The sequence below is a fragment of the Triticum urartu genome, chromosome 2 (genome assembly GCF_003073215.2).
Source record: "Triticum urartu cultivar G1812 chromosome 2, Tu2.1, whole genome shotgun sequence".
NCBI classification, from domain to species: domain Eukaryota; kingdom Viridiplantae; phylum Streptophyta; class Magnoliopsida; order Poales; family Poaceae; genus Triticum; species Triticum urartu.
The window spans coordinates 750,430,484-750,446,902 of NC_053023.1; the positions used below are offsets into that span (position 1 = coordinate 750,430,484).

The 16,419-nt window shown below is 48.5% G+C and overlaps 1 protein-coding gene across 1 annotated transcript; it reads left to right on the plus strand.

Moving 5' to 3' along the window:
- The first annotated feature begins 10,012 nt into the window (after positions 1 to 10,012).
- Positions 10,013 to 11,940, plus strand: LOC125534643 (putative UPF0481 protein At3g02645). Its single transcript, XM_048697812.1, has 2 exons — positions 10,013 to 10,688; positions 10,802 to 11,940. Exons 1-2 carry the CDS (start codon positions 10,113 to 10,115, stop codon positions 11,612 to 11,614), a joined length of 1,389 nt encoding a protein of 462 aa, XP_048553769.1. The 5' UTR covers positions 10,013 to 10,112; the 3' UTR covers positions 11,615 to 11,940.
- Positions 11,941 to 16,419: the final 4,479 nt, after the last annotated feature.

The window sequence follows — 16,419 nt, forward strand, 5'->3', positions numbered from 1 at the left end:
GTCACCACACACATCACAAAAATACATGGGTTGCACCTCTGGAAAGATGGAAAAACCCTTAACAAAACATATGTAGAGCTCAGGGGCATATCATGCACACAATAATCATGGCAAATATGACAAATAACTAATTGGAGCAGCATATCTGACAAATAACTCAAATAGCACTCTTCTAACAGCATTTCGGGCATCAAGATGAACTCAAATGAAAATGATGCAATGAGATGAAATGATGTGCTCTCTGAGATGAACATTTTGATATGCTATATGCCCAAAACGGAGCTACGGATGTGGAGTTATAGCACGATGAACAAGAGCAAAAATATTAGGGTTAGGGACGGAAAGTCAACCGAGTTTGGATCTAGATCCAGATCCGGGCTGCGCGGAAAACGAGGTTCGTCGGTCGGAGTTCGTCGAGCTCGCGGAGTTCGTCGCGGGCTCGCCGGAGGAAGAGGACGCTGGGGCTGCGGGGAGGCTCGCCGGAGGAAGAGGACGCCGGGGCTGCGGGGAGGCTCGCCGGAGGAGGTTCGGGCGCGGGGCGGCGCGGCTGGCGTCGGCGGCGAGGGGCAGCCGGAGGCGCGGCCTTGCGCGGCGGGGCGGCGGAGCTCCGGGCAGCCGGAGATGGCGGGCGGCGGCGCCGGACGGGAGGAGGGCGGCGGCGGGGGCGCGGTCGCCCGTGGGCGGCGGCGGCGGAGAGGCGGGCCGCGGGGGCCGGCCTCGGGCCCGAGCGGGCCGGCGGCGGTGGGAGTGCGGCGGCGACATGTGGCGCCTCCCGGTTGGCTGCGGTTGCCGGCGGACGTTGTCCGGCACGGGCCGGACACGTCCGGTGCGGCGGATCTGGGATTTTTTTTAGGGTTTCGGGGAGGGGATCCGAGATTTGGAATGAGGGGTCTATATATAGGCATAGAGGGAGCTAGGAGAGTCCAAATGAGGTGCAGTTTTTGGCCACGCGATCGTGATCGAACGCTCTAGATGATGGAGAAGGTTTTGGTGGGTTTTAGGCCAAATTGAAGGGGTGTTGGGCTGCAACACACACGAGGCCTTTTCGGTCCCTCGGTTAACCGTTGGAGTATCAAACGAAGTCCAAATGGTATGAAACTTGACAGGCGGTCTACCGGTAGTAAACCAAGGCCGCTTGGCAAGTCTCGGTCCAATCCGGAAATGTTTAATCCCCACACACGAAAGAAAGGTAGAAATGACCACCGGAGGAGAACGAAGCGCCGGAATGCAAAACGGACAACGGGGAAAATGCTCGAATGCATGAGATGAACACATATGCAAATGCAATGCACATGATGACATGATATAAGATGCATGACAACGACAACAACACACGGAGACAAAAACCCGAACCCGAGAAAATAAAATAACTTAAGGCCGGAAACGGCAAGAGTTGGAGAGTACATATTGGGTAAATCATATCCGGGGTGTTACAAGTTCCTCGAGATGATGACCACGGACGGCTGCTTCCTACTAGAGGTGATGAGGGGCGCCGCCACCATAGGAAAGGACTCCATTCCCACGGGGGACTACGTGCACGGCGACCCCATCTTCAGCCGACATGGCATTCAGCACATCAAGCCATTCGTCCAGCGCGATATGCTCCTGGTCGAGAACCAGTTGCCACTCAGCCTGCTCGAGAAGATCGTCACCGCAGAGAGCGGAACATCTCCGGTATGTAGGTTACTGATCGACTGCTAACATATAGTACCCCTTTTCTCCCAGAATAGGTGTCGCTGACTTGGTACAAAGTTCAACACCACTTATTTTAGAACGGAGGGAGCAGTCTCATTGTGACACTATGTAGTTTCGATAGAGACACCTGGTTTGACAGGGCGTATGTTTAATTTGCCTTTTATGATCATCAATGATGATGCATGCATGCAGAGCGTGGCTTGGATAAACTCCATGGTGCTCAAGTTCTTGGAAAGGAACGATGACCCAGATGGGACCGACAAACTGGGACTGCACCCGCTTGACATCTACCGGACGAGCCGGCTAAAAAAGAGGGCTCAAACAAAAGAAAGAGGCATGGATGACGCCGTTGATCGTCCACAGAGAGTGGTGCCCCGATCCGCGTGGAAGCTGTCAGAGGCAGGAATCCGGTTCCTGCCTAGCAAGACGGGCTTCCTCGACGACATCAAACTGGACAACGGGAGGCTCTACATGCCCAAGGTCGTGCTGGACGACTCCACCGCCTACAGGATCCACAACATGATGGCATTCGAGGCGATGCACATCGGCACCGGTAACGACGTGACGGCGTACGTGTTATTCGTCAAGGACCTCGTCGACTCCATCGACGATGTGCGCCTGCTGGAGAGGAAGGGGATTGTGGAGCATGACCTCGCCGACGACCACGCCGCCGTGGTGAGGCTCTTTAACGACCTCACCAGGGACGTTTCTAAGAACTGGGAGAGCCAGTTGTGCCGCGTGCGTGAAGCCGTGGAGTACCACTACCGCAGCAACTGGATGCGTGTCATCCTGTACGAGTGGTGGGCAAACCTCAGGTCTCAGGAGCAAGTACTTCAGGAGCCCGTGGTCGCTGCTTGCCCTCGTCACCGCCATCTTGCTTGTTGTCGGAGACATTGTGCAGGCAGTGTTTGCAGTCTTATCCTACTATAAACCCGACAACGACAAACCCAAAATGCATTAATTAGATAATTAATGTTTTTTCTTTTTTTGGCATGTTTGTTTGAAAAGTATAAAAGTGAAAGAAAGCCGGTAAATCCTAGTGTGTTTTTGATGGCAAACAATCTCTGTCCGTGTTTGCATGTGTGTGTGTGTGTGTGTGTGTGTGTGTGTGTGTGTGTGTGTGTGAGGCAGGTGATCCTGTGAGTAGTTGCACTTTCGGCAACAACAAATGGGAATGTGGACGCGAGCCGGTGGTGCAAATGGTGGTGAAGGAATTTTCAAAAATGCTCTGCACATGACAGTGCACGTATGAATTCTGGACGATGCCTACTTTGAACGGTGCTTATTTGTGAAATGATTCAATATAATGAATGTTTTGATCCATCGTTCAAAAATTAGGTGAAAAGCTATCGTTCGTATAGCACTGCTCGGCACTTTTTTATGTAGATAATGCTGAAGCACAGGATAATGCTGAACCACGATGTACAAATCTGACCTCCTCTATTTCCAATCTACAGATGCATTTTACTTTTACTACTCTTTTATCCCACCACCAAACCATAATATCCTCATCCACACCATTCGATTTTGGGAGCCCCTCTTAATGTTACTCCAGCTGGCCACGCTGTTGTTGTTTAGTGCTGCCAGCAGATTTTCATTTTGCTGAATGGGAGGGAATAGCGAAAAGGATACATCTCAGTTTTCATATTCTTACAAATGTTTTGATGGGAATCTTCAAGGGAAAGATTCAGTTCATCTCTATTTCCTCCATGGTTCTAGTCTTTGGATTATCTGTCAACATTTGAGAAAGCAGGTACTACAAGATTTGCGTTCCATGCAAAGCAATCAGAGGTAAGTTCACATACTGATAGCCGTATTCCACCTACGGGAAATTTCAGTATTGTCATGATATATGTATGCGAGCCATGACCAGAATTGTTGCTTCAAAAATCTATCTACTAAACCCAAAATAGAAAATTTAATTGTGCATCACTTCGCGCTTGCTCCTTATCTTTTCAGATTTGTACGTCCGTTAGCTATATGTGAACCAGGACTATTCTGTTACATGTACTTCTTGGGGGTACTATGGCACCACTCATCTGCATGTAAAACTGTTATTCAGAAACAAGTCAATGGTTTATACCTGAACAATCTCACCTGTTTAGATTTACTGAAAATGCTCAGTTTTACTACCTATTAGCTGTCCAAATATAAAAAAAGGTTTTATCGGTCTTCAAACTGATGTTTGAGGAGAGCATGGTCTATGTCTCCTTACTCATGTTTGCGCACCAGACATAGTTTGATTCTTGCAAGTTAGTAGGTGATAGAATGCGTTTTGTTTGAAATGTTAGGTATTCCACACACGCAAGGAGCGAGGTTCTACTTTTACTGACGTTTTTTCCTCCCAGGTAAAACCAGAAGCTTAAAGTGCAATGATTCATCGTCCTACTTCACGCGAGTTGCTTAGCATGTACCGCCAAAGACTTATGTAAAAATCTATAGATATCTTGATAGAGGAACCGATGAATTCAAAAGCTACTTCAAAGATTTCAACTCGACATTGACTCTTCTGCGTTATTGAAATTTGTGTTCCATGGCACTTTGCTATGTCTTGCGACAACTCAATTTGAACGAAATTACCTATGGATATGCAATTTTGACTTTTCATATCTTAGATATGTCCCTGGGGAAAATATTATGTGCACCCGAGCTTGTGGTGTTGCCGGTGCACCGAACTCACATTGCGTATTCTAAATGTTCAAAAAATTCTGAAAAATTAGAACATTCACACAACATCAATGTAGGTTGTCATAAATTTTCAAGTCAAAACTCGAAAGATGATCCGACAAACAAAAATGATAAACTCAACACTGACTAGTACATAACATAACTTGAGCTTTTGATTTGGCCCATTATCATACTCATGTCAAATTTTTCATTTTTGTATCTCAATAAATGTTTCAAATTTTGATACGAAATTCTGTGATGTCATAAATGTGCTAGTGGTTTTTCAGATTTTTTGAAATGTTCTATGTCATCCGGTGCACCGGTAGCATCACAAGTGCGGGTGCGCCGGATACATTCTCTGTCCCTCCCAGCTGCTCCTATCTACAATTCTCCACTTGTTCATCGTGTCGCGCTCTGCCTGCCTTCTGCCAATGGCGGACAACGTCACTCGTCATCACTCTGGCTGACCAGATGAGGCGCCTGCTAATCTAGATGCTAGAGAGCATCTGCATCGCCGGATCTATGATCAACTTGTGCGTCATCTCCACAAACGTCCCAGCCAACTCATGGTTGGGTGCAGCATCACTGATTTCACAATGGCCTGAGATCAAGGCAGCATCGCCAAAGATGCTCGCTGGTGATATGAGTGTCGGATGGTAATCCCACAGATTCGCCTCAAAAGTGGTGGTATCTTTGAATGACTCTGGGATATCATATTGGATTCTCATTGAGCCGATAGCCGCCAGCCTCGTGCCGCCACCTTTTTCATCTTCTCCAGCTACCTCGCCGGCGTTGAGGTTGTACAAGTAGGCACTACTGGCAAACTTTGCAAACAGGAGGCCACCTCCGCAGTCCCAGGTGGCTGACAAACAATAAGAGCTTTGCTTGACCAGGATGTAGCGGCGCTCCCACCGGTGATCTGGGGTGAGTAACCAGAGCACAGTGTCTTGGCCCTTGTCCTCGTAGATGCACGGGCGGCCACAAATCACCAGCATGCGGTTGAATGTGTGTGACTCCTTTGGGAGATCAATTCTGGTGATGATCTCGTCATCGGCGTCGAAAGCAAGCACGAACCACGGGTAGTGCTTGAACACGTTCATGTTATCTATAAGGATGTAGATTTTGCCGTCACCCATGTGTAGACATTGTGGCCAAAACGGCACCTCGTCGTATGAGAACAAGGTCCTCGGCTCTTGCTGGCATCCCAATGATACCACCATCAACCTTGTGCCATGGCGGTCCACCTCACAGATGAGAGCCTTGTAGACCTTGCTCGATGGCGCGTACACAAACCCTAAGAAGCTGCGGTGCGGGTGGCTCTCGCCCTCGTTGCCACCGGGCGGAGGCAATGGCACGGACAGGCGTACCTCCTCCTTCGTGGCCGGGTTGAAAACAAGACCGTGGACGGAGGACTGCTGCCCTTCCTCTTGATCAGTGAGGAGGGCTAGCCCGTTGCAGGTGTTGACGTATTCCCACCAATGCTCGACGTTGACGGTGTGCTTCAAGGTGGCCAACGCGGGGCCGACAACCTGGAAGTAGAAGGTCCTACCAGGGAACTCATCTTTGTAGAGGCAAGCAACATGCGGGAGCTCCAGGCCTGGCGCGCCGAGACGCCGGCGGCGAAGCCAGAAGTGCGAGCTTCTGAGGAGTTGCCGGAAGCCCTTGGAAAGGACGACGCAGCGCACGGCACAGCGGGCCGGTAGACGGGCGAGGATCTCATCAGCCACGAACTCGTCTCCAAACATGGCCTCCTTGTCTGCCATGGAAGAATTTCCTTGATGATTTCTATGACCAATGTCACTCTACGGTCTGCCGCCAACAACTCTTGGCTGTTTTTTTGCTATTATTACAAAGAGAAGAAGAGAATCAACTTGCTCTGCGCTGTCTTTGCGCTGCCGGCCCATATATAAAAAGAGAATACTGCAATCAATCCGAGTCCTACCAAGCTAAGGTATAATAATTCCAGTACAACTCGGATTTGTTGGGCCACCACTCTCTCAGTCCGATGTCGAATCCATACCGCTGTTCAAGCCAGTTATTAATAACCGCCTAAATAGCTGTCAGATTGTAGTGTCACTGGACTGGTTCATGTATCAGTATCACACGTTGGCGCATGTCATAGTTCCACTGCCGAGTGAGAATCTGCATATGATGAGCGGCATTGTTGACTTCAAAGCCTCCAGACGATCGGACCGCGGCACATCTCCCGTAAATCCTATGAGTAGGTTATACTGAGTCCTATCAAAATATAAGACGTTTTTTTGGCACTTCTTATATTTTGATACGGAGGGAGTATCATTGTGGCTTTTAGTTTTTCCATCTGATCTCACCGGTCTATGTGAATATTCGATAGATGATCAATAATGGATGAACCATGCATGCAGAGTGCGGCTTCGGTCAATTCCATGGTGCTTAAATTCCTGGAAGGCAAAGATGGCCCCGAAGGGTCCGACGAGTTGGGACTCCACTTGCTCGACATCTATCGGACGAGCCTGCTCAAGGCCCCTCGGAAACCTCTTGGGAATGACGGAGGCATAGGAGACGTGGAAGTCATGATGCCGCCGGCAGATCATGCCGTTGTTGTTCCTTCGCAGAGAATCGCGCCCTGGTCGGCGTGGAAATTGTCCCAGTCAGGGATTTGGTTTGTGCCAAACAAGACGGGCTACCTGGACGACATCAAGGTGGACGACAATGGGACGCTCCAGATGCCCATGGTCGAGTTGGACGAGTCCACCACCTACAAGTTTCACAAGATGATGGCCTTCGAAGCGATATGTGTTGGCATCCACAAGGACATGACGGCGTATGTGCGGTTCACCAGGGACCTCATGGATTCTGCGGAAGACGTACGCCTGCTGACGAGGAAGGGGATTCTGGAGCATGACCTTGCCACCGACAAGGTGGTGAGGCTCTTCGACGGCCTCGCCAGAGACACGTCCCGCCTGGCTGTAGGGAGTCAGCTGTGGCGCGTGCGTGAAGCTGTGAAGTATGATTACCGCAGGAACCACGTGTGCCTCTTCCTATATGAGTCATGGGCCGACCACAGGAACAAGCACTTGAGGAGCCCCTGGACGCTCATTGCCCTCGTCACCACCACCTTGCTCCTCATGGCAGACATCGTGCAGGCCGTGTATGCAGTCAAATCATAGCATGGACCTGACAAAGGCGACCTGAAATTGCATCAAACAGAGAGAGAGAGAATTAATGCTCTTCTGTCTCTCTAATCTTCTTTTGAGATGGAACATAGTGATTCCATCATCTTGGCGGGTAGCTAGGAACTTTTGTTGCACGGAATAAAAATGAAAGGAAAACAGAAAAATTATGCGCTGCCAAAAAAACCATCTCTCTCTCTCTCTCTCTCTCAGTCATGTGTTTGAGATGGTAAACAATCTTTGTTTCCAATGCTCTCTGGGTGTCTTTTCAAAGAAAAACAATATGTTTTTTCATGTGTAGCCAAAGTCATTTCAAACGCAAAAACAAAAAAAAATCATTTCAAACGCAACCGCTAGCTGACCGAGTTCTTCCTGCCCGTCAGATCACGCCACCTTACATTATTTACTTATACTCTCTTTTGTACTTTCTCTGTCCGGATTTGTTAGGTCGCTCTCTGTTTTGGTTCAAAATTTGGCCGTGTAATCTTTACAACTACAAAGTTCCCAAGAAATGGGATACCCTGGGCTCTGAAGACAGTTCTTGTGGTGATCCTGGTTGTCAATCTGCCATCGTCATTTCTCCTACTCTATTCCCACGTGGTTGTGCGCTTGTCCTGCGCTCGCTTCGTATGGATCCGCTAGTTACCTCCTAAACCATGTGGTGAACATCAACCAAATGGCCTATGACTAGTTAACTACTCATCATAACAGTTCTAGCAACACAAACTAATCTCCTGGCTAAAAAAATAACTATCTCTCATACCCACCAGATGGTCTAAGCAAAAGGGAGGAAATTTGGCAAAGATTTACGGTTACCTTCTTGCTGGGTTCTATGGTGGATCTTGCGTTCAAGGCAGTTGTTTATAGACAAACCACCTTGGATAGTTGCCAATCTGAGGTGCTTAGAAAACCACCTCCGGAAGACATGAGTTTTCACGACCTTTGGCAGCGACGGTCACCCGAACCACCTCCAATGATGATTTGGTGACTGCTTGAGAAGTAATATTATGTACTAGTGGAATCCCATATCACTGGGCACATATTACCGACTAGTAGACTAAGTTTCTCTGCCGCGTGCTTTTTGCAAATCTGCATATGATGAGCGGCATCATTGACCGAAAAGCCACCGTCACCGCCTAATCACATGTGGTTTCCAGCACGCCCTTATGGATTGAGGGATTACCGACATATGTGGTTGTTTGACGGGTGGTAAAATCGTTATGACGGTTTCCTTCTTTCATTGATGCCACATGTATTAACGTGGATTAACTAGCTTTAACATTATTAATTGTAAATAAAACTGGAGTCACAACTCTGCCACAACCGTGCCTGAAGTTAAGCATGATGGTACGTAGTGTTAATTACTTGGGCTCCTTTTGGCAAAGCCTAAAGCGGCCAATGCTTTGTGCAAAGCAAGCTAGTCTTAATGAAGGTAAGCATAATGGTAGTCCAATTAAGTTACCAAGAAATGGGATACCCTGAGCTCTCAAGACTGCTGTGGTGATCCTGGTTGTGAATCTGCCATCATCGTTTCTTCTACCCTATACCCGCATGGTTGTGCGCTTGTCCTGTGCTCGCTTCGTATGAATCCGCTAGTTACCTCCTGAACCTAACGGTCAACATCAACCAAAGGGCCTATGGCTAGTTGACTACTCATCATAACAGTTCTACCACCATGAACTAATCTCCTGGCTAAAAAAAGAACTATCTCTCATACCCACCATATGGTCTAAGGCTCTAAGCAAAAGGGAGAAAATTCGGCAAGGATTTACGGTTACTTTTTTGCTGGGTTCTCTCGTGGATCTTGCATTTTCAAGGCAGTTGTTTATAGACAAACCACCTTGGGTAGTTGCCAATCTGAGGTGGTCAGAAAACCACCTCCGGAAGACATGAGTTTTCACGACCTTTGGCGGCGACGGTCGCCTAAACCGCCTCGAATGATGATTTAGTGTGCTTGAGAAAGAAGATGATTTGCTCCATACGTAGTTCATAGTGGAATCTCTACAAAGACTTATATTTAGGAACGGAGGGAGTACATGTCGTCATTTGGCGGATGGTAAAATCGTGAGACATGATAGAGCACTACCTTCTTGTATAGATGACCCATGTGTTAGTGACGTGGATTAACCAGCTTTAGCATTGTTAATTGTAAATAATAGTGCAGTAGCAACTCTGCTACCACCGTACCTAAAGTTAAGTATGATGGTACGTAGTCTTAACTAGTTGGGCTCCTTTTGCTAAAGCCCCAAGGGATAGCACCAAAGCGGCCAATGCTTTCTGCAAATGAAGCTCTTTTTTTTTGAATGAAAGGGATCTACTTTTTTTGAACGAAGCTTTCTGCAAATGAAGCTACGCATGATGGTAGTCTAATTAGGTATACTTCGCAACAAGTAACGCTGCCCTTTAAACATTCATTATATTATCTTATCTCGCTTTAACCACGTGATAATACAGCAATAAAGGGATGCTCATAAGATCGAAAGCCGGCTCTTCTTCTTTCCCTACATACACACAAGTAAGAACTCAACAACACAAAGCGCGTGTGTGTAGCTAGCTGAGCTAGGTAAACAAGCTACTCTACTTTGTTGCAGGATCAGGATGTCATCGTGGGTGGTGGATATGGAAAAGAAGCTCGAGGACGCCGAGCTGCCGGCGAAGGTGGAGAGATGTCCGAAGCACTCCATCTTCCGCGTCCCACCGCAATTCAAGGCAGTCGATAGCAGCCTATACAAGCCGCGGACAGTGTCTCTGGGCCCGTTTCACCACGGCGACGAGGACCTGAAACCCATGGAGGTACACAAGCTGAGGGCTGTCCATCGCCTCCTCGACCGGACCAACTGCAAGACCAACATTGCCGAGCTTTTTGCCGCTGTGGAGGAGGTTGCCCAGGAGCTGGAGGACGCCTATATGGACCTGGATGGCGAGTGGCGGGGCAAGGAGAACAGGGGAAAGTTCCTCCAAATGATGATCACCGACGGCTGCTTCCTGCTGGAGGTGATGAGGGCGGCTGAAGACCTTGGGAAGAAGCCCGACGAGCGCGGCGACCACATCTTCAGCTGGCAGGGTATGGAGCATCTTAAGCCCTTCGTCCAGCGAGACATGCTCATGGTTGAGAACCAGCTACCACTCAGATTGCTCGAGACGATCGTGGCCGCGGGCAGCGGCACATCCCCCGTAAGTATTAGGTTATTAGTGAGTGCTATCATGCACATATTATTATCGTGATTTTTGGTTTTTCCATGTGATCTCAGTATCTCACTTGTCGTGTGTGAACATGGTGGATGAAGAACGCGGCTTTGATAAATTCGATGGTGCTCCGGTTCCTGGAAGGCAAATATGCCCCTGAAGGGACGAACCAGCTGGGACTCCATCCGCTCGACATCTACCGGACGACCCTGCTCAAGGCCGCCCAAAAGCCTCTTGGGAATGACGGAGGCACAGGTGACGCCAAGGTGATGACGCCGCCGGCGCATCATGACATTGTTTCTTCGCGGAGAATCGTGCCTCGATCGGCATGGAAGCTGTCCCGGGCAGGGATATGGTTCGTGCACAAGAAGACGAGCTACCTCGACGACATCGAGGTGGACGACAAGGGGAAGCTCCAGATGCCCATACTCCAGCTGGACGACTCCACCGCATACAGGTTCCGCAACATGATGGCGTTCGAAGCGGGGCATGACGACACCGGCAAAGATGTGACGGCGTACGTGCGGTTCACCAGGGACCTCCTGGACTCCGCCGAAGACGTGCGTCTGTTGACGAGGAAGGGGATCTTGGAGCACGACCTCGACAGCGAAGCCGTGCGGAGGCTCATCCGCGGCCTCGCCAGGGACACGTCCCCCCCGGCTGTAGGGACTCAGCTGTGGCGCGTGCGTGGAGACGTGGAGTACGGCTACCGCAGGGACCTGTACGGCAGGAACCGCGTGCGCCTCTTCCTATATGAGTCATGGGCTGACCTCAGGAGCAATCACTTGAGGAGCCCCTGGACGATCCTTGCCCTGCTCACCGCCACCTTGCTGCTGGTCGCAGACATCCTGCAGGCCGTGTATACGGTCAAATCGTACCATGGACCTGACAAGGGCGACACCAAAATGCATTAATAAGCAGTATCTCTCACCCCCCCCTATGGATTAATCAGAGGGACAAGTTGGTTATCTCTCTCCCTCTCTCTGTCCATCGTCCTGGCGTTAGCTTCCGCCCGCTGCTTGCCACGAATAAACATGGAAGAAAATTTGAGTAGGTCTGCTCTCTCTCTCTCTCTCTCGCTCATGTGTTTGAGATGCCAAACAGTCTCCGTTTGGGCCGGCCGTGTTAGCCAAAGTCATTTGTAATGCCAAACCATTTCATTTTCAGTTTTGCTAAGTCTCGGTCGACTTAGACTTCAGTATGTCTCAATCGATGTTATATTTCATTGATCTTGCATTGAGATTCGTACAAATTTATTTTTTCAGTTTTTTCTTTTTCTTCCTATAAACTAGTATATCACTTGACTAAGACTTGGTTAAGTCTCGGTCGACTGAGACCTAGACACACCCTTTCATTTTACCATCAGCCCGTCAGAGATCAATTCTCATGTTTGAAGGAATATTCTTCAACTAGGAGGCAGCATTTTCATCAATACCAGGGCGCATGTGGTGGCTTCGTGTTGACACCAGATTTTGGCACGGTCAAGGACTTAACTAATATGGCCTAAAATGAAGAAGTGATCTACATAAAAAAGTTTCATATTGTCGATATGAACATCTTTGAAGTTTGGGCCATCGCCATCCGATCTCATCTCGAAGGCCGAAGTTGTGTTCAAAATACTGAGATTTTGTATCTAGAGCACTGTTCGGCCAATTACCCCTCAAGGGAGGCCTCAAATGAGAAAACATTCTACATTAATTGTCTTCGCCTCATCGAAACGGACGATTTTGATGTAAAAATCATCCCAATCCGAGTCCGTATGCAAAAGTTAGAGCCATCCGAATACAGCTCTATCACGAGCCAAAAGTGGCACGCCCCACCAAACACCATGTCTGATGGGTAGCGCGAATAATAGCCTGTTTTGCGCGAGCGATTTGACCCTCAAGACGACCTCTGATCAAAAAACGTTCAACATCAAAGTTGTTTGTCTCGTCGAAATGGTTAAGAATAATTTTGGGCTCGTTTCTATCCGAGGTCGTTTACCACCTCAAAAATTACCCGCAAGGTGCAGCCAGTTTAAACCGAACAGTTTTGGAAAGTTCGGACAAAACCTTTCCGAATTTGACTAGGGTTTTGGACGTGAATCCAATCATTTTCCTTGCACGAGAAGTCCAGCCGCCTCTTATATACCAAAAGGGTGACGGCCGATTGAACAACACACAATCGATCAATTCATCTATCACTTTTTATCTTTTATCTTTTCTCGTTAACCATAGTTCTTCTTCTTCCTCGTTCTTCTTCTATTCTTCTTGTTGCAGGGCGGTGAACCTTAAGGCCCTAGGGGCGATCAAGTCGACCTAGGGCAGCCTATAGCCGCCGCGCGCCCAGACGGGGTCCCCCCCGGGCGTGTGGAGCTTCGGGTCAACAAAAGCGCCCGCCGGATTGCTTGCGTACCGCGCTTTCGGACAGGTCTCCTTCGACGTGAGCTGCGGTGCATCACCCTCGGCGTTGGAGGTACATGGTGACGTGTTCATGTGCGAACACACTTTTTGGCGACTCCGCTAGAGACGAAGCTTTGAACGGTCTCCAGCCCGTTCTTGCTACGAAGAGAGCGTCATCTAGGGTTTGCAATCTACAAATGTAATATGAATACCCAATTCACTTATGTAGATGCAAATAATGCATATGTTGTTGCTAGATCGTTTAATCAGCATAATGTGTCGGCTAGCCCTAGTTTTATCAATCAAGCACCTAGGTATGCGCAACAGCCGATTCAGAATAATCTTCATGCTTCTACCTCATATAATTTTAGCAACATGGAACATATGTATACTAACTCCCATGCATCGGCAGCCCCACAAATCCATATGCCGATGAACAACATGATGAGTTCTGTAAATCAAGTTGAAACACCTCACATAGGAACTTCTGATAGTATGCAACAAAGTGTTTCACATTTTTATTCATCGGCAACTAACTTGCAATATGTTAAACAAAATATGCCGGTGGATAGGGGAATTGGCCATGCTACTACTAGTTATCCGGCCAATTACCCTCAATCATCATATGCTACACCTCATGCTACTAATTTTATGGCACCATATACAACTATAGGTATTCATAATTCTGCTTTGAACCTTCACGCTAATAGCCGAATAAGTGAACATTCTATAGGATCACATGTGTCTTCACCTAGTATCATAGCATACAATGTTTTCCCTGCACAATTACAGAATTTCGGTGACATCTCATTACCGAAAGAGTCTAAAAGTGTCGGGGGGGGGGGGCCAATTCTATCCAGATTGGGTCATTAAGAAAAATCTTACGTCTTTTTGGGACGAATGCAATGTTGTTATACATGAATTAATAAAAGAGGGAAAGCATATTAATTCTACTGCAATCCAAGCTAGATTATGCCAAAAAGAGAAAGCATTGGGTGTGGATAGAATTGTCAAAAAAAGGTGGTGATTCGGATAACAAAGTTAATTCGGCTATTGAAAAGACCGAATCAAATATTACGTATGCTGAATCTGTTCTAGAAAAACAGGATGACAAGGTATTGGGGAGCTATTTAAAAGAGGAACAACATATCGTTCAAGTAACACAACCATATGCTCAGTTGGCGCGGCATGTAGTCTAGTTGCACATATATTGATATTTAGTTGGCAGGAAGACTAGTTCGTCGAAACATCCCCATGCGGGATCTACTTTTGAAGAGCACGTCACGAGGATTTTTAACGGTGAAAACAGATCTGAATTTCGACATGCTGTTTAGAAAATTAATGCACAAGGGACGAACATGAGGAACATTAATGCAGCGGCATGCAGACATCCATCATATGAGAAGAGACCACATAAGGGTGATTAATTAGCAGTGTCCTTTTTTAGCCACAGGGATGATTAAATAACAACACGCTACGCGCACTATTTGGCAAAAAAAGCAGGCCGCCCATAAGCGCTAGCAGGCACCCAGTCGCCCGCTAGACACCTCCAATATGTTTTGCCTGTAGCGTCACAAGTGAGGTTCATGTATCACACTCACACGTTGTAAGCAACCCACTGACATATTACTCGATCTAGCACTCAGCTCACGAATTCACGTAGCGATTTAGGGTTACAATCTCTGGATACAAGAATTGGGGAAACAGAGGAAGGGGAAGAGAGCCGCCGCCAGGTTCGTGCCGTGATCCACTGGATACCTAGCTCCAGCGGGTGAGGACGCGTTAAGTAGCTGGCAGCGTCACACCCACTCGGGGCCACTGGTCTTGCGGTTGGGCCGCCTCTGTCTGATGGGCCGAGCTGGTGGCGAGGCCGGCCTATTGCTGGATGTTGGTGTTGGGATGCTTGTGGCCTTGACACCCCCTCCTTCTTGCGATGAGGCTTGCCCCCAAGCTTCTGCAGTAGGAAACCGAGCTTGTAGTTCTTCCTTGTCTTCCCAAGTGTCGCTGATCGATGTAGGGTCAGACCATCGAACGAGGACCTGTTCGACCATGCTGCCGTGCTTGCGACGCCATCGTGAAGCCAGGACCTGAGCTGGGACTGCAGGTATATCAGTGGCAGTGTGAAATTGTTGTTGAACTGGCGTACCTGGTAGGAGAGCTTTTCTCAACAATGAGACATGGAAAACAGGATGAACTGTTGCATTCGTTGGTAGCTCCAGCTTGTAAGCTACTGGATTGATCTTGGCGATGATGGAATATGGTCCGTAGTATCGAAAAGAGAGCTTGTGGTTAGCTCGTTTGGCCACTGAAGTTTGCACATACGGCTGCAATTTCAGATAAACCTTGTCGCCGATCTCGAACACACACTCAGAGCGCTTCTTGTCTGCCTATTGTTTCATACGCAAGCGAGTTCGCTGTAGATGTTGTTGCAGCAGGTCCTGAATGGTGGCGCGCTCGTCGAGCCAGGTCTGCAGAGCAGGAACAGAACAAGAAGAGGCCGCGGTGATGCCCCAATGGCGGGGTTCGTGACCGAACATAGCCATGAATGTTGTCATGCCAATGGCTTAATGCGGCGCGACATTGTACCAGAACTGTGCCAGAGGAATCCAACGACTCCACCGCTTGGGGCACGAATGAGTGAAACAGCGAAGGAAAGTTTCAAGGCATTGGTTCACGCGCTCGGATTGCCCATCGGTTTGCGGGTGGTTTGCCATGCTCATGCGGAGGTCAGTACCAGCATGGCGAAAGAGTTCTTGCCAAAAATGGGAAGTGAAAACAGGATCACGATCAGAAACGATGGATTGAGGGAAGCCATGGACGGGGTAAATGCGTTGCATGTAGAGGAGGCAATGCGCGAAGCGGTGTAAGGATGGGCAAGTGGCAAGAAATGAGCAAACTTGGTCATTTTATCGACCAAAACCCAAATGCAATTGTATCGACCTGATTGTGGGAGACCGTCGATGAAGTCCATCGTGATCATATCCCAGGAAATGGGTGGAGCAGCCCTGGTGAAGCCACCCGCTCTGCTTTTGCTTGTTGACAGATTTGATAGCACTGAACGTACTGAAGAATATGAGCTTTCATTTTTGGCCATGCGAATAATCGCTTGACTCGCTTGTAAGTGGCTGGGAATCCCGAGTGCCCTCCCACCGGGCTGTCATGGAACGCAGAGATGATCTGCTGCTGCTGTGCTGTGCTGCCTCCAAGCCAGATGCGGTCTCTGAAGCGCAGGAGTACTTGCGACAAGCTGAAACACCCTTTTGGGTCTGGTCGAACAGCCAGCTGTTCCAAGAGACGTTGTGCTCGAGGATTAGAGTTGTAGCTTGCTACAATATCGT

What these genes read in the sequence shown, in the direction of transcription:
- LOC125534643 (XM_048697812.1), top strand. Translation starts at nt 10,113, where the DNA reads ATGTCATCGTGGGTGGTGGATATGGAAAAGAAGCTCGAGGACGCCGAG. An exon ending in CGGGCAGCGGCACATCCCCC is followed by an intron (nt 10,689 to 10,801) that starts GTAAGTATTAGG and finishes TGGTGGATGAAG; the next exon opens with AACGCGGCTTTGATAAATTC.